The sequence below is a fragment of the Cygnus atratus genome, chromosome 8, assembly GCF_013377495.2.
Source record: "Cygnus atratus isolate AKBS03 ecotype Queensland, Australia chromosome 8, CAtr_DNAZoo_HiC_assembly, whole genome shotgun sequence".
Lineage (NCBI taxonomy): Eukaryota > Metazoa > Chordata > Aves > Anseriformes > Anatidae > Cygnus > Cygnus atratus.
In genome coordinates, this window is record NC_066369.1 from 1559677 (window position 1) to 1582227 (window position 22551).

General features: G+C 40.5%; 2 protein-coding genes across 5 annotated transcripts in view; one reads left to right on the forward strand and one right to left on the reverse strand.

Moving 5' to 3' along the window:
- Positions 1-8303: 8303 nt before the first annotated feature.
- On the reverse strand, positions 8304-15058 carry F3 (coagulation factor III, tissue factor). The gene is made up of 6 exons (XM_035537416.2): positions 14916-15058; positions 13872-13986; positions 11546-11730; positions 10928-11109; positions 10647-10806; positions 8304-9482 (listed from the first exon to the last, which is right to left on the reverse strand). The coding sequence occupies exons 1-6, from the start codon at positions 14983-14985 to the stop codon at positions 9343-9345; spliced, it is 852 nt and encodes a 283-aa protein (XP_035393309.1). The 5' UTR covers positions 14986-15058; the 3' UTR covers positions 8304-9342.
- A 397-nt stretch (positions 15059-15455) lies between these two features.
- Positions 15456-22551, forward strand: part of SLC44A3 (solute carrier family 44 member 3) — a 104880-nt gene continuing 97784 nt past the window's right edge. Inside the window, exon 1 of one of the 4 annotated variants that reach the window (XM_035537411.2) lies at positions 15456-15636. The gene's annotated coding sequence lies outside the window, so the exon portion shown is untranslated. The remainder of the gene's footprint in view (positions 15637-22551) is intronic. The other 3 variants (XM_035537412.2, XM_035537414.2, XM_035537415.2) reach the window with 3 other exon arrangements.

The window sequence follows — 22551 nt, forward strand, 5'->3', positions numbered from 1 at the left end:
AGTCTAAAAATCTTCCTACTTGGCTGATGAGCTGGATGGAAAAAAATGACCTTTTATGTCATAAATGATATTCAGTACTCTAACGTTTAGGGCAGTGTGGTCTCCTATGTGTACAGTTCTGGACTCTGCTACCCAGTTTGTTTCCAAATCCTTGCTTTGTATGCTTGAACAGTAATTCTTCCTTATGTAGAGGAAAAACATCAGTTTATGTAATGGTACAACTGAAATCATGGAGCAACGTGTTCAAACTAATTTTTGATAATCAATCTACAATCCTTTGAGCATGTTCAATACCCTTAGTCCAGTGTTTCTGAATGGTTTGCTAAATGTCCAGGCTACTGTCCTGTCTTAGCAAAAATTGATCTTTCCTGACAAAGACTGTGCTTGTTTGGGAGTTGATGGTACACATAAAGCACAAGACACGAATGATCTGCAAGGTGAACAGACCATTGTCAGCCTTGTCATCTTCCATCCCCAGAGCAAAGCGTGCATCACTGCATAATGTTTTTTTCCTTTTTTTTGTAAGAAAAATCCAGCTGCCTTCTGACCCTTGTAGTTAATCTGGGAAAAGTTGGCAGTGTGAACTCCATCCGGGCCAGTACTCATGTTGTAGGGATGTTCCTTGCCCAAAAGAGGCATGCACAGTGGAGGAGAGACACCTGGCTAGACAGCCCATGTATAAAATTAGTTCAGCATCATTTGAGGGTGACTTGTACTATAAAGAAAAGTCTGGAGGCATTGCCACTTCACTAGCTGTCCTGTATACAAGAGAAAGCTAACTAGTGAGAAATGAAGCAGCAGTGTGGTTCTCTCCATGGAGTGCCACCATAATGCTTACTTGACAGACTTTTTAAATGAAATCATAACTGGAATTGACAAGAGTCATTACACTTTAGCAAAGTTGGGGATTTGATCTTTGTGTTTCTTAAATCTATGTAGAAGTGTAGTATCCCATAGCTTAGCACTGGAGAGAGAATTCAGTGATTTCTTTTTTCCCCCATAGAATTACAGCCTTCTGCAGACCCAACAGATAGCAGTGCATTGTCTAATTTCAGTCTCCTTCAAGCTGTCAACGTGGAAGTTGCATGTCAGGATTCTAATCCGTGCCCCCTGGTCCAGAATGAGTGTGAGTATACAAAGTAAAGACTTTAAAATAGAGTGCTGCAGGAAGTGTATTTGCTCTTGTGTGTGCATACTTGCTTTTTGATTTTTTGAGGATATCCTTTAACAGTTATGGGTCAGTCTGCCTATGCTGTCCTTAGATTAGTTTATTATTAATTAATAGGCATCTTATTCCATGACTTCAGTGGGGAACAGACTGCCACCCTCACCCCTCCTTCCTGCTACAGTCAGGTTTATTATAATAAATAATTATACAATTATATATTGCCTTAAACTTGAAACTTTAGAATTATTGTACAGTAAAGGTTTCCACGTGTTTGCGTTCTGATGAAACTCATCTTGTCATGTGCATTCATACACAAGATGAAATGGGTTTTGTCTTGAAACAGAAAATACAGCCAAGCTAGATTACTGCAGAAGGAATTTCTTATATGTTAAAACCTTAAAAGAATGTTTCTTCATTGTTGCACCGTCATCTTTGAAGTGCTGCATAATTTTCTCGCCCTGCATGCAAAACCAGAGCCAGATTATAAACAGCCTGGAACTCTACAGACTGTCTGAAGGGAATAGTTTAAAAAACACGATAGACTCAAAATTTACATAAAAAATAATATGTTCTATGTCTGCTGAAATTCCGTAGGGCTTGACTTTGGAAACTAAAGACGTTTCCTCAGTAATTCTGTGAGGAATGCAACAGCATAAGAATGATGAAGTGGCATTTCAGAATACGAAAGAAGGGGAACTCTGACACCCCTGTGCATATGGAATGTATCTTCAACAAACTCGACCTAACAATGACAAACTCTTTCACTCTGGTTAGAAACCTCACCCTCAGTGACCTTTGTCAAGTCTGTACTGTAAAGATTTAATACCATCTTTTAGGGGTAAGAGGAGCTATTATGCCATAGTGCCCAGCCCCACTCCCCGCTCTGCTTTTCCACGAACCACCATCCCTGTTGCCCATCCATCCCATTCTGGGAAACACAGCGTCCACACATGATGCCACACCAAAATAGAACAGAACTGGAAAAATGAAGTCAGCGCTGTCTGGACAAAACTGAGGCTGCTGAGAATGGTTTACATGGGCAGAAATAAGGAACTCCACCTACATGACAGAGCAAATTTTCTACATGAAAAAAACTTGGGTTTGGCACAAATCAATTTTTTTTAACCTTGATTATAGAAAGTTTGAAGAACACTGCTCTGGAAAAACCACACTACATACGTTCTTCCACGTAACCAAAGAGATGTTCTTCCATGTAACCAAATATGCCCTTTATTTTCTTAGATGGAATGGCTTATTGCAATCAGGTGCTAAGAAACATTTGACTGTTTTCAAAGTTTGTGAATCATGACAATGTAAGTAGTGTGAAGATGATCCCCAAAATGCTCCCCAAAATAAACCAGCCTTTTATTTATTTATTTTATTATGGTGTGGCAGCTGCAGGAATATGTTGACACAAAAGCCACAGAGCTCGGGACAGCTGTGTCAGAAGCTGCTAATATGCCAGACTTAGTACAACATTGAAAGATAACTGTCTATAGAAGGGCCAGTGAGCTGAAGTGCTTTGGGGAAACAATGGTTAAAGAAAATAAATGTGTGCTAGAGGCTTCTTAAAACCCCAGTGCAATCTTACACATTGCAACAGGACTTCTCTGGAAAGCCATGAGCTATTAGCAAATTTTTTTCCACACATAATAAGGAAGTAAGGGCCAAAGTCAAATCTGTACGTTGGCATTCTGTTCTTTTTTAACCCGCAAATGCTAGGTAGATAATAAAAAGTTAAAGCAGATTTACTGTGACAGAATAGTTGTATTTATAGTTGTCCAAAGTAAAGAATTTTGGAAAGGCTGCTTGAAGTTAATGCTTTATTCTTCACAAAAATTTCGTAATGATTAGGATATATTCTGTAAACTTCCCTGCCCCTCCTTTGAGATGCTGGGGCGTGCTGTGCCAGTGGGATGCTGCTGGTCAGGACCAACTCGCATTGGTGAGTCTGATGGACGGGGTAGTTCCTGTGTACACCCTTTAAGTTTTTCTCCCCATCATTGTATATAAGGTAGTGATCTATCTCAAAGAAACAGCACCGATGAGCAGCCTCTCACATGGGGCCTGTTCCTCTGGCAACTTCTTGTGCCTGTCTTGCCTCTAGGGTAGAAGGTCGTTCCCTGAAAAGTTTTTGGGGACTTGCTTTTTTTTGAGACAAGCTCAGTAGAACTCAAAGCATGTAAAGCCCAAAATAGCCCCTGTTACAAATGCAGTTGCATTCCAGCTGGTATCTTCCTATTTGTGCCTTTTTTTTTTTTTAACTTGTCACTGGACAGAGAGCATGTTATTGTAGTTCCAAACATACTTGTACTTCAACTTACACAGCTTTCGCTGCACAATTTTTGTTGCGTGCAGTATTGACACATTTTCCAGTGCTCCTTGGAAGACCTTAGCTGCTTCTCAGAGGTTCTCAGTCCATTCCTCCAAGAGTTAAAAGGACAGCAAGGCATACTGCTTGAGGCATACTGAGGAAAGAAAGTCTGGTAAGTCTAACATTCTCTGTGAAAATCTCTTGATACTGAGCTACTTCTGAGTTTTCTGAGACTAGAGGAGAAGGAAATACGGTTTTGTGAAGATTTTAACACCATCAAGCACAGGGTAAATAAGTACTTGCTGCTACCTGAAGGATTGTTGACTATGGCTGTGTTTCCAATGGCACTTGAAAACTGGACAAGATAAGGTATGTTATAACCGAAAATCCTTGGAGAAGCTGGCAGAGTGAAATGCAGACTCAATGGAAGATACAGGAACTGTTCAGGGAGAGAGCTCCTCCCACATTTCCCATTGGGTCTCTTCAGACTATTCTAATGAACTGTTGCTCTTCATTACTAGGAAAAAGATGTAACAAATTTCACATGCACTTTTCTTTCAAATTCTGGTGAAATCTATTCAAGCGGGGGTGGAGGGTGGGGTGGTGTATCAGCATACTAGCCATTTAGGAAAATTTGCACTGATAGCATACTGATTATGCCCTTTTTTGCCACTTGGGGTCATCTTTCCTAAGTCATCTGAAAGAGCAAACATTCTGTTGAAGGATTAATGTTGTAGAGATGTCTCATGGAGCATAGATTGCTTACACAGTTTTAATATAGCTGTACAAAGAGTAAAGGAGGAGTAGATGTGTTTGTGGTTCTACTCCTGTGGCAACAGCTGAAGCTGACATATGATGGTATGGTTGCAACCTTGATGCTTAATGGAAGCAAAAGAACCCATGAATAGAGTGGAAAGATGGAAAATAAGACTATCAGTTCTATGGAGATATGTATTTGATGTGAATGGATAGTAAAGTATGAAGGCAGCAGAGGGAAAACCTTTTATGTTAATCAAGAATGTACTCTTTTAATTAAATTAAACAAACAAACAAAAAAAAGCAAACAAAAAAACACTTTTTTTCCTGAAATAAGGACTACTTATTGGAGTAGATTTTAAAATCTCCCTTGTCATTCTAGGTCATTTATTACACTAGATTTTTAATTGAGTTATATGATTACTGAAGAGCTAATTAAAAAAATAATGAATGAGATCTCGTTGGGAGAATGTCTCTATTCAGAGGAAGGAGATTTTTAATTACACCACTCTTTTGATGAAATAGTTTTGTGAATATAATACTACTTTGCTATTTAAATATGACCTGAAGTAATATGGTAAAAAATATGAAAATAAAAATAGAAGAAAAGGCATTGTAGAGACTTACCGAGATCTTTAACTGTGAATGTTCTTTGAGTTCAGATTAATAACTTCATTGCTAGTTAATAAGTCAATAAAAATGTGTCTATGTAATGGCAAGTAGGTGCACGGAGTCATTCAGAACAGTGCTAGCAAATGCTCTGGAAGTTATTGATCTAATTATGGTGACCAAGGGAAGCTGTAGAGAATAAAAAAAAAAATGCTGCCATGCTATCAGTATATTCCTAGTTGTTGACTAAGGGATATATATTTATTCTGGTGCTTTATTTTTGTTTAAATGAGATCCTAACAAGTTGTTAGGATCTCATTTGCAGAAAAGGTAAGTGCTTCTTTGGGGAAGAACATGTCGTGGAAATGAGTAGGAGATGGATGGGAGGAATTGAAACAACAATGGAGCTGGGGGGGAGTAAGGAATAGAAAAGTTGTTAACATCTCATAGGAACAAATCACTGAAGTATGTCACTAATAGGGCACACATTTTTACAAGAGAAACAGGCATAATCCCTGCAACTGGATTTACAAATAGTACCTGGCTATTAAAGCCCTGGAGGCAGTCAATAAGGTTGTGTCTTTATTCCCAGGTAATGGCAGGTTTTACTGAAAGAAATCACCCCTGAAGCAAATCTTCCTTTGAAATTGCCTAATTCACTTGCAGTTAGAGGCTGGGGAACTGCAGGAAAAGTCGTTCCTTCTGGGTCCTTGTGGAGATACTGACATGGGCTGGGTTAGAGCCCTTGCCAGAAGAAACAAAACAATCTGGGTGGTGGGAACGTATCCCACCATAGGGTGGAAGGCAGAGGAGATTTGCAGCACGTCTTTCCTGGTCATTATACCCTGAGCTTTGTAAGTGTCCCACTGTAAAGCACTGGAGGACACACAGCAACAAATATGGGAAGGGCAGCTTTCTGTGAGTCTCTCTGTTCAGGGTGTGGGTGAACAGCATGAGAGAGAGAGTATGGCATGGTGAATAACACCACACCAAATGGTTTTGGAAAGATTTTCAGCTGGCCAATTCCTGTTTCTGTCCTGTCTAACAGATCGTCCTTTGTGTTTGAACAAACAAAAAATAAAATCAACAACAACAAACCACCACACCAGGACTTCTCTCTCTCGGTAACGAACCTAGGTGATAGAAAGCACAGTTACATGTATGTGGCTAAATGCTGAGGAACTGCAGTTACTGAATTGACTCTCAAGTCCTCTCAAAAGCCCACGTTCCTGTGTATTATAAAGTTATAATATTGTGTAGCAATTACTACTAACCTGGAAAACAATTAGCATTGCAAAACTGAACCAAGAAGGACACATTTCATAGCGGTTCATTCTCGCTCCCTCTATGTAGGAAGTTTGTCCTGAGTTGCCACATGGACAATGATCCAAGTTAAGCTTATAATCGCGTTCTTATCATTACATGCCTCTCAGCAGCAGCCTTCTCACAATGAAAAGCTGAGTCCGCTAGAAACAGGTTAGCTAAGCTGTCTGCTGCTATTTGTCATGTGTTTATGAAGTCTTGTAAAGTTCATTTTAAGTGACGGCAGTAATTTTATCATCTGTAATGTTAGGACTAGCAGAAAACTAGCATCACAACATCAGCCTTCATTCACTCACATGAAGAATTTGGTTTTAAAGCAGTATTATGGTAGTGGCTTGTTACAGTATGCAGTGTCACACGTTCACTTGTATAGGAAGGGTACACAAGTATATACCGTGGATACCCTTTTCCACAATAGATGTCAAGGAGCAAATCAGCAGATGGGAATTAGGATTGTCAGTAGGAACACTTGGTGACAGAAACCTGCTTATGAGATAAGCCAGGGAAGGCAGGTACGTAGGAAAACCTTCTATTTCTCCCATTGATTCTCTGGATTGCTGGCTCTGTCTTCAATTTTTACAGTGCTAAAGCTGGCCATGTGTGCTGTAGATGGGACCTAGTATTTCTCCCTAGTGACAATACCTCTACTCAACAACTTTTTTCCACCCTGATACTGTGACAAAGTTGAATCTCTGCATAAAGCAGTTCACCTGGGCTGTATACACTGATCCAAGGAATAACACTTGCAGATATTTTTTTTGGGGGGAAAAAATCACCAAAGCCCAATTCTTAACTGTCTCCACAAACAGCAATAAAACTTTTAAAATTGGATCTGTAGACCCTGTGACTCTGGTTACTTAGCATTGATAAGGCAATAAAGTACTGTAGCTAGGGAGCAGAAGCACCACAGGTTTCCAAAACTTGTGCAGCAGGGGTCGTTCTTAATGCTGTTTAAGGCGCTGTTTACATATCTATGGGTGTTCTTTCTTTCAATAAAAACAACCTTCATATTCAGAACAAAAGAAAAATCTCCCAAGTAATGAAGCATGATCTATAATTTTTCTATGTAGATGACAATAATCAAATGCATGATATAGCTTATTGAATGCTATTCAGTTTTCTATGGGCTTTAATTTTCTTACGAACTTTCCCCTTTACTGAGCTTTGCACTGAATGAAACCACTGAAGTAGAACAGCAGAGGCAAGGGGAGTAATGGTGACAACTTTGGAATGCTTTTAAATGTACTCCCACACACTCTTCGTATTTTTGATTGCTGGTGTAAGATTCCTCCTCCTTACAAGGTTTGTGCATTAGCAGAAAATGCATCAAGCAGTTATTGCACAATATTAAGTAAACAATTTTTTCCCACCCTGTGAAAAACAGAAGTCAAGGACAAAGAAAATGACCATAAATCACACTGGCATATTCACAGGACTCTTAATTCATACAAAGAAGTATCTATCATATAGTAAGGATGACAAATATCAAATACAATTCTGCAAAAATTGATAGGTTGGGATACTCATGGGTTATTATCATAAACACAATGGATATTCTCTTTAAAGGCACATATAAAGTTTTGAGATACACAGCCAAGTAGTGTAAACTGTAAGATTCATTTTTTCCCATTCCTTTTTTTTTTGCTGTTTCTTTCCTGTTTTGGTGCCTATCCCCACCATTAGCAGCATCAAGAGGTATCAAATTGCAGCAGTTCTTATCTATGGGCCATGCCCCATACTGCCTTGAATAAACACAAATACCGCAACTGCTATAGGCAACGGTGTGGGAATCCCTAAACAGACATCCAGACGGGTGGGTGTCCAATATACTTTCCATTAGAATGAGAAATTTATACTGAATAATCACTCAAACAAGCAACTTGGAAAAAGGCAGGAGCAACAGCAAACCAGGAACAACTTGGAACTCTTCAAAACCTTTTATCAGTTCATGAAGTATGTCTTCTATTTTTATCCTTACAGATATGTGCCCTGATGGTCTATTTCACCTGGTCCTGTTTAGACTTCCAACAACTTTTCTAAACTGCTGTCACAAGATACGTTTCCTAAACATCTTTTTAACTTTAGTTCTTGAATGAATATTGTACTTCCTTAAAAAAAAAAGGCAAAAGAAAATCCTGTTTTCCCAGTCACCTTTATTTCACTAGAGTATAAATTAATAAAGTATAAATTAGTATCATAAATACAGATATCACCAGTACAAAAATTAGATTGACATTCATAAAATAAATACTAAAATAGTCATAGCAAAAGGTACCTCCGAAACCTATCACCAACATGATTTAATCTATACTGTACCACAGAACCTACTGATTCACTGTTTAATACAAAATAAAATTAAAAATGCAGTAAATACTGCTACCTACTCAGTGTTTGCCTGAGGTGAGTTATTATTGCCTCAAACTGCAAAATATTTATCCTAACACTTGCTTGGAACCATCAGACTACGCTCTTTGTACAAGTATAGGTGTAATCCAGATACACTTTCCGTATGGTTAGCAGCTATTTACTTCAAGAGCGTTCATTAAAGTCACCAATACACTAGTTTCAGTTTGTTTACCACTGATTGCATATATGAATAGATAAATAGACCAAGCCAATTTTATCCAAGAAGTGCAGAAATGATAGTAGCATCTTTGTCCCATCTGAACTAACAGACCATTTCACCAGTTAATAATGTTGTAAGAAAGTCAGATAAACAGAGGTTTTTGTTTCACAGAAACAGAAAATTGTTCCTTTTAGTTAGTAAAGGAAACGTATTTTTCAAAAGTAGTGTTTTTTCCCATCACAAGTACCGTAAGTTGTCTGGCTCAGTAAGGCTTATACTTTAGAATACCTGGCCAAATCAAAGACTCATTTGATTTTAGCTGAGAATCCTGTTTCAAACAGGACAATACAAGGTGCTTGGGAAGAGTATATGTGCAGGGTAATCATACTGTAACAGATCAGAATACTCTTCCAGCCTCCAGCCACTAGTGACACAAGGGCTTCCTGGTATCTGGGGATTTTTCATCTGTGACTGTCTAATGGATGTTCAAATCCACATAAGGTTTTGGCTTCAAAACTCCTGTACCAGAGAGGCTAAAGGTTTCACCCAATTCACTTCTTTTTTTTTTGCTTTGGAACTGCCATGAGTATCCACAGTAGTTTTTCCTTAGATACCATTAAACGGTTCTTTTTCTCTTGCAGCTTTTGCTTTTTTGCGTTTACACAGGATCACTGATAGAACAATGGCAAGAGTGATGACTGCAATTGCTATCACTGCTATGATGATAAAGACTTCTGCTCCATATTCTGTAGGATAGGGAAAAAAATCCAAGGTTCAGTTATCAGAGGTATAATGTCACAATACAAATTCTTAGAACCCACCCGACTGAACTCAAAAACTGCTTTCTGTATTTAACAGCATCACAGAATTAGAACGATCACCTCAGCGTGAACTAAATTCATTTTAAAACGGAATTGTTGAACTCATGTAAAACTTTATTTCACACGGTCCACAATAGGGTTTTAAACTAGATAGTACACTAAAATACCATGTTACCACTTCAAGACTAGGCCAAGCACCTCCCAAACCCCTGCATTAATTCTGTGAAACTAAGTCCAAGTGGATTTTTTTTTCTAGGCTAGAAGCTAGAAAACACCAATAGAAGAGATTTTTATTCAAATTTACTAGAATTCAAAACTATTGTGATATATGAAAGTATACATCTAGGTAAGAAAGTTAATTAGAGACAGCCAGTTCTGGGAGAGGTTTTCTACTTTTTTTTTTTTTCCCCTACAGATGAGATAGTCTCATCTGATATAGTAATGTGATACTATTTAATAAATAATCATGGCTTTATACTGAAGAAAGTTGTTTTCCAAATTGTTTGTTTGGAATTAAACTGGCTGATTCACTGACCACTCACTAACTTATTTACCAGCAAAGAAGTCAGTTTGTCGGCTGACATGGCATTGTAACAGTAAAGAAAGTCTCTCATCTGCTTTTGAGATAGTAACTAAAGTTTAGTTCAAACCGCAAGTCAACAGAAATGCCTGTTATGCAGGTTTCCAGCACTCCTATTCTGGATTGCTAATCAATCACTTATTATGGGACCCAGTACTGGAAGGATCTGAGGCAAACAATGGAACAACAACACAAAGATGAAGGCCAGTGATGAGATCTGAAACATCAGTGGCCAGCCATCAACTCAAACAATTTAAAACTAAATCAAAGCAGTTTAGCCAAACCCTGAAACCAACTCTATCCAGCTGAAGATGCTGGACTCTTTCTTCCTTAATGGCGTTCTTCCCATGAGTTTCCACATTTGTCTGTGTCCCCTTGCTTACAGAGCAAGTAGTTTATTCTACAACTTAGGCATCACACTTTAAGGACGTACGAAATATATTCAAAAATCAAAGCACTTTTTTCTTGCAATGCTAAAGACAGCATGACATAATTCACGAGATACATACCATCTAAGATAGTTCTTCCCACACTGGTACAAAGCACTATGCTTTCTTGACCAGTACGGTCTTCTCTGCGAGAGGGAATGATTGCCTGTATGTAGAAGCAGTAGTTGTTTTTGTTGTCAACGCTTATTTCGAAAGTATTGCTTTTTGTAGTTGCATCTTTCTGTAAAGAAAAAAAAATCAGGAAGATATTCTCTGCAAAAATGCTAGCTCTTTAAGGTGGTACAGAAATTATGCAGCGTTCTATAGCTACGGAATATGTAAAAACTAGAGCAATACCTTACCTTTCCAGAACTTTGATCTTTCCAGTAATAGAGTTTGTATTCCAGGTCATGTTTGAAAATATCTCGAATACTTTGAAAGCTTCCATTAGGAAACATATATGGTGTAAGTGGATCTTGGAACACAATATTCAGTTTGGAATCCTTCTGTGTGTAATGCTGGATCTCTGGTTTTCCAAGAACAGCTAAAAAAGCATTTTTAGGATTAAAACACTAGTATTATCTTCCCCCCCCCCCCCCAATGTCAGCTGTTCTATGGTTTTATTGTTTTCTATATAATATGCTCTTTTTCTCTTCCTCCCTCTAATTCCTTCCCTCCTCAAATGAATTATAAGTTTACTGAGCCAAGGCAGTACAGGATTATTAACAAGTATCTGTATCTAGTACACAATGGTAATAAAATGTTCAATTTACTGCAGTGAGAAACAAGTGGTAAATAAAATCTTAGACACTGCCCTGCAACAGGGAAATCTTTACACCTGTATGTTTTCTTCTAAAATATCAGTAGGGCTACTAAAAGAATCTATAGGAAAAATCTTTAGGCCAAATACAAACCTTAAGTCAGTGGAAATCATTTTGAAATGAAGTTTATGATAAGATTTAATTGGCAATCCTACTTACTCTGATTATAAGGTGTGAATTTTTCAGAGCTTGCAAAAGGTGGTTCTTCAAAGTTATCCATCCCTGCGGATTGTACAGACAATATATGTGCTGTATAGGTCTCTTTCACATTCCTGAGTGCATCAGTAACATCACACTCTGTTTCCGTGGTCAGTGTGCATTTTTTTTTTGTGTCAGATGTCTGTCTGAAAAGAGTAAGAACAAAGTGTCAACTCTTCCCAAGCAGGCTTTTACAAGCTATTTATATATGTTAAAAACATTTTTCCCCTCAGACTGTATAGATTTCCCTCAGTCAGTGGAACAACCTTTCAGGTATAGGCTGAAAAGTAGAAGAAAAACCAAACCAAACCTGACCACTGTTCTGTACAGGTATATTTCACAACTCAAAAGTAGAATCAAGTAAAATATGAGCAATAGTAATTACAGTAAGATGTCATTGGATACACATATAAATTAACAATATGAACTTATATGAATTGAACTGAAACCATAAGCAGTTCTTATTTTGTTTTTCCTTCTGTTGACTTATGAAAAAAAATATGTGTAAATCACTTAGAAAGCATTCTCCCTGATCACTGATGCATCTGAAAACTATTGCCTTTAGAAACATTAGTTGTACTAGGAAGCTGCCACGTAAATTAATCGTTTACAACGTCTCCTCATATATGTCACTTGTGTTTGCATCTATGCAGGTAGAAATGTCACTAAGAACTTGACACTAGCAGCAATTTTAATTGCAGAATTGCATTATAGAAACAAGAAAAAATATTGACAAAAAACATGACCCATTAATTCTCTTGGTTTTTAAAGGGCTGAGGGTGGGTCCACTTTCTTGAGAAATAATGAATAAACTGGTAAAATAAGTGTTAATGGCTCACTTTGCATCCTCACAAGAAGGGACAGAAAAACAGTTTTGATATTACTGCTTCAATTCTTTTCCTTGTTTTTGCTGGTGAATTAAGGAAAAGAAAAATTGTGTAAACTTAGCTGAAAGAGAAAGCATGGTGACTGGAAATTAACAAATGAGTTTTCCTCCAAGTAGGTCAAACTTTATTTAAGAGTTGCCAGAAATCCCTTCCCACTTCACTAGATTTCTTATGTCACAGATCTATTTGTTTTAGTATCCTTCCTTTGAAATAGGACAGAATAGATTTGATCTTGTTGATCAATCAAATGTACTTTCGTAAGAGTACATGGAAGAGAAAGAAAACATTTAAGTGCATTTCATCCATGGGAACACCTTGTCTGAAGAAGTGCCTCTGTATCAGAACTACACTTGATTCTACACTGAATCTTGGGCAAACAGACTTCAGTATTTCACAAGCAAAAATGTCTGGAAATAAACTCCAGATTCACAAAACATTTCAAAGTGCACAGTGCTAGATAAGGCTCTGTGTCCTTTTGATGTCTTTTTGTAGAATCACACTGCTAAGGTAAGTTGTGCCATTCTGCTAAGTATGTGCTTTTAAGTCTATTCCTTTTATCACTCCCTTAGATTAAAGAACAAAAGAGCACATGAGACCACTGCACTGGTATTTCATCCATTAGTCATGAGAGCTCTCATTTCTAGGCAACTTTTATACACAGAAGAAGCTACAGCATCATATTTTCATTAATATGTGGGAGAGCTGATGATGTGTTTTCCCTTCAGGGCACGTTTAATAATGGTCTATGAATTAATATGGGAGCTAAGAACCATACACATTTATTACTGAACTTCACAGAAGTTCTTGTGCAGTATTAAAAGAGGTGTTAGACACTTCACATAAGCTGATTGTTTTTTATGTCCACAGTATTTTATAGCTTCTATGAAACATTACGACAGGGGAAGTCTTGACAAAGGGGGTTTTTAGTATTACCCAGCAAGATTAATTATACATTTATAGTGATTCACTGATTAGAATAAAATTCAGACTCATATTTATCAGACACCTCCCAAGACTGAAGAACAAAGACTTGGTCCAGACACCTTGAAAGACATAAAAAAGTGAAATTCTCTCTAATACATGGTATGTCACATTGAGTGTCAACTTCTTCTGAGTATCCTGCCCTACATCTCCAGTGCAGCTGGCCCACATCAAACCTCAGAATTGAAATACTGACCTAAAGCTCAACTTATCATTTCTGAAGTGGGCAAAGCCAGAAACCTGAATCAGATATTGTTATAGTTGGATATAAAGAAGTATTAACAGCTGGGTTGGCAGTTTTCCTAGACCCCTTGCCTGAGCTCTTTTCCTGTTACATTCGGTCTCAAAAATAATCAAACGCTCTGTCTGCGTCTTCTCTAGTTGCCATTAAGGTACATGCCATGGTGTTATTTACTTACCCATGTATTTCTACTGTATAGAAGTAGCCTGACGGTTTTGGTTCCCACTGTAGTATCGTTTTAAAATTGATTGAAGACCAAGTTACATTAACTGCTGTTGGTAGTTCTGTGTTACCTTTAAAAACAGAAAAGAGCATCATCAGTTGCACTGTAGGTAATTCCTGTCTCCCTGCATTCACTGCTTTGTTAAATGAGGCAGTTGCTGTTAATTGCTTAAAAGAGAGGTTATTTTGGGCAAAAAGGCTCGGTCCTGCCCTTTGGGCTCATGCTTCACTCCATGAAGGAATGTGTCCTGGCAGAGGTGAGAAATACGAGAACAAAATTATTTTCTTTCCTGGTTCCTCTAACTCCCAGGTTGCTGAGGTAACTTATTCGGAGTCTTGTCTAAGGCTGCCTCTACTTTTTGGTCCAAGACCCCCCGAGAACTTACAAAATCTCGGACGCTTGTGGCAAAGTCCAAGAACCAAGCAAATATAGTGTAGTTCAAAATCACCCCAGCTGTATCTTCTGCAGGAAACACGAGCCCTGCTCCCCCTTTGATTTACCTGGGGAAGCCAAACCCTTCATTTACTTGGAGAAGACAAGCCCTTATACTCAGGGAAGGCGGACAAAGCCCTCCTGGGGCAGCGGCCGCCCGCACCCCGCGCCCCCCGGCCTGCCCCTGCCGAGCAGGCCGCCGCCGCTTCGGGGAAGAGCGGCGTGGGGCAGCGGGCCGGGAAGCCCCGAGCCGCGGGAAGCGCCGCGACCTCCGCGACCCCGGGCGGCCGGCGCTGCGCTTGGCGACACCCTCGTCACCTCCCGCAGCCCGCTCTGCCCCCCGCAAGCTCAGCCCTGGGGCCGAGGCGAACAGACCTCACTCCCGCCCCAGCGCCCCCCGGTACCCAAAGGGCTCCCCTCAGAAGAAGCCGGCCCGAGGCCACCCCAGCGCTCCGCAGCCGCAGCGGGGACGGGGACGGAGCCCCCGCAGTCGCGGGGCGGCTCTCCCCGGGGGGGCCGCCCTCTCAGAGGGTCCGAGCCCCGCGCCCTCCGTCCGCTGATACCCACCGGCGGCGGCCAGGCGCCACAGCAGGGCGCCGAGCAGCAGAGCCCGGGATCCGGCGTGGGCGCGCAGCATCTTCGTGGGGCGGATCGGCGGTGAGCTGCGACGGGGCGGGAAGCGCGGGCTTATATCTGCCGGGACAGAGGCGGGGACTGCGGGCGCCTCGCCCGCGGGGCAGCCGGTGGGAGCGGCGGAGGCCGGGAGCGCGGGGGACGGGAGCGGCGGGGCGCGGGGCAGCGGAGGAGGAGCGGGGTGCCCGTTGCTCCCCGGTGTCGCCGCTGCCGGGCCGCGGGACGCGGCGGGCGCTGCTGGGGCCGGGCGGCACGTTCCGGATGGCCGGGGGCGTGTGCCAGCCCTCGCCTCGCCGCACCGGAGGGCCGCGCTGTGACGCTGCGCCTCGGTTCTCTCTCCCTGTCCTCACGCCTGAGCGACGCGTGCCAGGGCTCACCTGTCCGCACAGGCGCCAGGCGAAGTTTCGGGATCTCTCCCTCACCTCCCTCATAAATCGGGGACCTGTTGACCCTTCCCCTACCGGGCTCTGTTGGAAGGCTCCACGGGCAGCGGAGGATCCCGCTCCGAGGGGCTCTGCGAAGCCCCCTGCCCGCGGGCCTCACGCCTCGGCGCAGCCTCGGGGCCCTGGAGGGAGCTGCGACCGCGCCGAGCGCCCGGCCTGTAGGGGGCGGAACGCGCTGTGCCTCCCGCCCCAAACGGGATCCCAGGCCGTAGGTGAGTCCTGCGGTGTTAACCCGGCATTTCCTCGGGTTTCGGTGCCTTTACAAAGACTTATACTTGGAAAGTGTGGGTAGGAGAAGACTAATAGGGAAGCTTCGCATTTAGTTGTCTTTCATGCTTGGTGCACACTTAGATACAAGCAAGTGGTTGTGTCCCAGTAAAACACGTATGGACCAAACTACATCAACTTCACAGCCTGCATCACATGGCGTGTTTCAAGGTGTGCCTAAAGCCAGGGGTTTTTAAATTATCAGCATACCTTCGTGAAAATCCACCTGTACACCTGACTCTCCTCCCTTGGTTTTTCTTACCAAATTTCAGCGCTGTCTCCGTGCAGCTGTATGCCAGCATGACGTCAGCCCAAAGGCTCGCATGCCTTTAGCTATGTGTAGAATCCTGATCTCATGTGACTAGATTTTCAAGATTGTGATCTTACAAAATCATAGTTGATTTCCAAAGGTCTTCACAGAGATGACACTCATTTTCTTAAAGAAAAGAGGTTTTATATAAAACCGTAAATCACCTTTAAGCTCTAATTCCAGTTAAATTTCCTGGCAGTTTAGTCACAAAAGATGGAGAGCAGGCCAGCTGTGTTATGGAGACGGTCTCAATATCCTCTCCTCACTGCCATCTCCTCTGTTGTGACCTCCCATACCTGAGATAGGCGAGGAACCTTCCAGACTGTCTGGAATAACCACCTCGACCAGTGTTACCTTGTTCCAGATTCCAGGAAGATATCCATCCCCTGTTGAGTAGTGCGAGGCTTTTAGAGGCTGTTGGGCACTGCAGGACGAGGGGAGCAGGCTGCCAGTTCACCAGGGCGCTGGGAAGCAGGGCCTGAATGGAAGGGCCTGTATGGATCTAGCAGGGAAGGTCGGGTGTGAGGCTGGAGGAAGCAGTGAAACTTTGCGTGGCGAGGGAAGGAAGTCGGAGGGAAAATTTGATAGCTGTGGGAGGAAGGCAGCGTGCTCCAGGGACAGTGGCCGTATGAAGTCAGCAGGGGAAAGGGATGACAGAGAAGGGAGAAGCACAGAGGCGAGGAAAGCCGCTGCTGCCGCCTCTGCTTTCTTCCTCCTCTTCCATCAAGTCTTGGTGCAGATTTGATAAGAAGGGTAAGAGTTACCGTGCTGCCCAACTCCAGGCACCAAACCGTGGGAGGTAAGGGGAGCCCGGCGCTGCCTGACAAGGGGTAATGCCTCTGAGCCGGGAGCCTGCTCAGCAGCTGGTAACTTAGCTGGTGACTGGTGACACTCTGGGTCACATTTCCTGTCCGCTTTAATGGTATTTCAACAGCTTGTTTAAGACAGAAAAATTCCCCTTATTTTAAAGATGTGTTGCTGCATGCAGGCAAGCATTATGCTGATTTAGACGTCCAGCAATTTCTATAGAAATTTAGAATTTGGCTTCCACAGTGGAATGTCAAAATGTAAGCATCTAGTGTGTATATGTCTATAGCTGATTTAGTCATCCTCTGCTCATTTTAGAGTCAGCAGAGAAAAATTTCTCTCCTAAGGTGAAGTCCATATTTTCCTAGTACAGGCATCTAAAGCAAATCAGATCAGTCCACTTAATATTGAAATAAACGGGAGATTTCTGTTGGCAGAGCCCACGATCTTGACTTTACTGAAAGTGTGGGAAACGTACAAGAGCACAAGCTTGGCTGCACGCCTTAGGCTAAGGAGATGACCTTTTCCACTCTGTGTGTCCCTCTGATGAGCTTAGTGGAATCAAGGTTATTCACCATTGGGAAAGTTTGTTGGATTAGGAGCAGACCACAGATTTTCATTCTTTGATATGAACCAAAACCACATATAGCTTATGCGAAAGGTGAGGAGAAAAGGGGAACTAAATCTGCAAAACTCCTGGTTTCTGGAAAGAGATGCATGTATTTATTTATTTTTGTTGTATGATCTACTAGGACTCTAACCCTAAACTGGTTAGCTTAGAGATAGCTAAGAAATACTTTATTGCTTAGCAAAGCAATTTCAACATCATACATTTTGTGTACTGTCATATATAATTATTGACATTGAAGTAGAATGCCTCAGATAACATCAGTAAAAGATCAGTTTCCCTATGCTGATAGTTTTGCAACATTTTAGGTAAGATTTTGTAATACTTATTAAAGTTCTGAAATTTTGTAATGCTATAGAACATTCATCATTCCATGCTAACATGAAACTCAGCAACGTTGTCATGCCCAGTAGTGAAAAATTTACTTGTGTGAGTAAGATTTGAAATCCCTGGGAGCTTTTTTGAAAATGAAATTTCTCATGATATTTGCTCCATTCACTTGGCTTTTTAGATCTGTCTTTAATGTGTCTCAGCAATGCATATTACTGGCTAATTAATTTACATATACAATTAAATATATTTATTTAGATAAAACAGAAATTTAGGGAGCATTCACTGACTTTGGTACCTTCTTCTATAAATACCTGAACATTTATATTGCAGAGCTGCTCAATCAAGTACAGTACTGGAAAGGCATACACAGACTTACAAATACTGCTGTCTTTTAAACATTATGATTTAGCAGTACTATAATTAATGTATTTGGTAAGTGGAAATACTTGCCAGTTACAATACGTTTGCTTTTATGGTAGTAAATAGGCTGTGAAATTCAATAACATACACTGTATATACCCAGCATAGTTCTTTGTTGTTCTTTCAGTCTTTTCCAGTTCCAACCAAATTTCTAAAAGGAAAAGACCATTCAAAAATCTTGAAATGAGAGCAAGTTTACATCAACACTGCTTTTTCCTCTGCATGTAAATACCTCAAAATGATCAATTAACTTAGCTTATTTACATGTTGTGAGTTGTATTCCAACCATTTTATACACTGGAAGGAAACTGTATTTACCCAGCTTTCCTATGGACGTGCTGAAAACCTGTGGTGAAGTCAGGAATGTACAATGTCTTCATTTTATACTGATTTCTGCGGTTTGTGCCACAATCACAGGCTTGTGCTTCCTTTTTTTATTTTTTATTTTTAATTAAGCAAAGAAAAAACATATCTGTGGAATGTCTCTAGTGAAGATAAAGGAAAAATACAGAAAATTGATATCAGGATTTAGATACTTCATATCTGTCTAAAGGCTAAGTAACTGATTTGTGTGAAGGACCTGCACCAGGGTAGCGTGGGCGGCCGTGAGCCCAAGCGTGGGAGCCAGTGGGGTCGGGCACTGGTCAGCAGTTGCTCCGGTTGCTGAGCTGCTCTGCAGCGCTCCGACTGCTGCTGGCCTGCTTACGTAGCTGCTGAGCAGTGTGATGGATGAGGTGTGGTGAAGGAGCTAAGCTGATATCAACAAAACAGGTATTTTACCAAGTGAGATCCCACGTACAATAGGAATTACTGGTCGATATTAGAATTCCTGAAGCAAATCTTTTAGGGGTTTCTCATACTGTGCTTTTAAATTTTGTTTCATTATCACGTTTATTGTACACACATTCTCTCACTTACACTGATATATGAAAACCAGAAAACTAGCAGAAGAACAAAGCTTGTGGGAGCTTTTGGGTCTGCGCAGGCTCTGGGATCTGGTGGTGTGGAACCGTGCCTGCTGGGGAGCCCTGCCGGGGGGAGGCTGTGAGCTGTGTGCATGCTGGAAATCCTGTGGACATGTCTTTGGTGTTAACTCCAATTTACTGACTGCTTTCCTGTTTCCTGCTCATGGAATGGTGTGGGATGCATTTATCATCCTTTCCAGAAATTGTTTCACAGCATTATTTCTTGAAGAGGAAGCCGAGATACAGATTTGTGTACATTTAATTTTTGTTGTCTTTGGGGATGCTTTGCAGTAAAAGAGATTGTCTAAATGAAAATTTAAACTATTCTTTGCTTAGTTTGATGCATGGAAGTCTTCTCAGCATCTGTTCTTCTGTGCATCTGAGTGACTATGGCAATGCCAAAGGTGTGTTCTCAGGAGCAGTAAGGTGCTGGTGTGACGCTGCACACAGCTGTGTTTGTTTATGGCACTACTGCCAGAGGGTGAGCAATTTAATGTCACTGAAGCACAACAGAAACTGTTGAGACAGAGAAAAGCACTGAATTGTATCAATTCCTTCTGTGCCTAGATGTTTTTGGTTAGCTTAACCAAACTGTTAGGAGGTTGCACTATTGTTCAGCACTGCAATTCTGTCTGTCTTCCCTTTGCTCCTGTGTTCCACCACAGTTGTGGAGAACTCTTAGAGTAATTCCCTTACCCCAGAATATCTTAATTACATTAATTAATCTTGCAGTTCTTTTGCATCTCTCTTGTAAGATTTTATTTTCCAAATGATGATAGATGTGACGCAGGTGCAACTCCCAGACCTTATTTACGTATGTTTTCTTTTCATGCCTGAGTTCATGAGGAAGGGATACTCATTGGCAAAGCCAGTACGCCTAATCCCAGCTAGCTTGCTTTTGCAAATTTCATCACCAGTGACAACAGTAGAGGTACTCCTGTTACATTTCAATATATGCGAGGTCAAATTAAGGTTTAACATTCTTTCACCTAGGCCAGTATACATTCTTCATGCATGGGTCAAAAAAACAAAAAATCATTTTTTCTCCCTGCAATTTATTTTGGGTTTGGTTTCCAAACATAAGTGGCCAAACTGGGGAAAAAAAAAAAAAGGGAGCAACTTCAGTATTAAGTGACAAGGTTCCTGTTTAACAGAAGGCATGTCCACTAATGAATCTATTTTCATGTTAAATCCAGTCTCAGCTCATGACTTTTTAATGAAGTAACTGGAATAAATTAATTCTACTAAGCAGTTATTTATAGCTGCTAGTGGAAATCATTTCCTTTCCCAACCTATTCATTAAAAAAAATGGGACTTTTTATATTAGATGTGGCATACGCAACTTCTCCATGAAGAAAATGGAAGTCAAGTTCTGTGCTCTAAAAATATTGTTGTGAACATGCCTTCGAGGTCAGGCAAGCTTCAGTTTGAACAAGTGTGGTTCCCAGTCTGTCATTACATGCATTCTTAAGAACTGTGGGAGATGAAAAGGTAAACTGAACCTTGTTTGATTTGGCTGTTCTAATGTTTAATGCTATTGTATTGCTCTCTTTTCGAGTTACTTGCTAGGAACAAAAGACATCTGTACGGAAAGTACCCTGCAAAATTAAAGTGATAGTTTCTTTAATATGCTGTATCTCTGTTCTTTGACATTACAGTACTCTGTTGATGCTTCCTTTACTGCTGATTTGGGGGTGAATAGATTAAAGATAATTAGAGAATGGATCATCTTAGCTATTACAGGAGACTAATTCTGGATTTGATAATCAGACAGAATTAGCCTGCTGCACCAGTGTAACTCCCACTGGTAGCTTGTCCCTTCTACAGTTCAGGGCATTTCCTTCTGAAATGATTTCTCCACTTCCCAAGTCTGCTTTTCTGTCTCACACCCAAGGAGAGTCAATGAGATTATCAAACATAGATTTGACTTTTTAAGATGTATCCCAAGTTCCTGTTTAGCCCAGGAGTATATAGACAACTTTTTCACTATCATGTATTTGAATTACAGTCTGTGCACTAATGATGACATTAGGTAGACACACTTTTCTTCCCCAGGTATCAGACTGTAGATTGCTGTGTCCTGTCAGTCATCTTTCTATTTACTTTCATATATTTTCTGTATACTTTCTATACTTTCATCAAAAAACTGCATTTGTCTCCTTCTTGTAAAACATTAGGTAAGTTTGTATGGTACTATAGGTTACTATGAGACCCAGCACTGATTGCTACCTTGGTCAGAGGTAGTCCTTGAAGTTTTGAAAGCTTTCTGCACAGTGGAAAATGGCTGATTTGTAATGATTGCCACAGTACAATCTTTGTTTTGCACTTTCTAAGTTTGTATTGCAGTTAACTTAGCTAATTTAGTATATTTTTGTTATCACTGGAATTTAATATCCTTATGTTTCTTGTTTCCTCAGAAAACAAATCATGCCAGTGGTAGTTAGAAATGTACTTATAATGTAAGTTACCCTATGTGATTAAAAAAGGGTTTTGGTTAGAGATTTTGGAAATAAATAACAGTATTTTTTCAGAAAAATACAACTGAAGTATTCTTATTGTTATCTTCACATTCACCTTCTTATTCATCTTCTTACCTTTTTCTTTAATAAAATCCTAATGGAAAGAACAATACCCAAATACTAGGCATATCTATTTAATGTGACATAATTGCTTACGATTTACTGAATAATTAAATATTATTGTAAAGAAACATTATTTTAAAATGATACAAAACCAATGTAGATTAGGCATACTATTTAGTGAAATAAATGCACTTGTCCCTCAGAGTCAGATTGGAAACCTTCTTAAAATAGGAACAAAAAAAATAGTGTTAAAAAACTTAAATGGTTAATGGTGCACCATTGGTTTGAGCTCAGAAGTCATCATCATGACAAGAGTGAAGTCTACCTTCCAGATCTTCTGAAAGATGTGGAAAGAAGTGAAGAAAAAAAAAAGGAGAAAGAAAGAATGAAAGAAGGATTTGAATTCTCTGGTGTCAATTAGTATTGACAGAATACTGGCAGAGACCATATCACCTATCAGATGTTCTCTGCTCCTTCAGGCTATTTGTCAGCTCAAATCACAGAGTCATTGTAAGGATCTTAAAGTTTAAGCTCTGCTAACAAGCTATGCAAGTGGGGGGGACATCACTGTTACCAATCAGCTTCTTAGCTGTCCAATACAAAGGGTAAGAACCATCATAGGTCTGATCTAGGGACAAAGTCTGAAGTGGTTTTCTTGAATATCAATACACTGCACTGGTCTTGACAGGCATACTCATTGTCTGTGTCTGAAAGTCATAACCAATTTTAACTCAGCCGGCTCTAGACTGGATGATTACAGCAAAAACTGGTAAGAACTCAGGCAACACATTCCTCTGTGTGGAGCAATCCTCCTG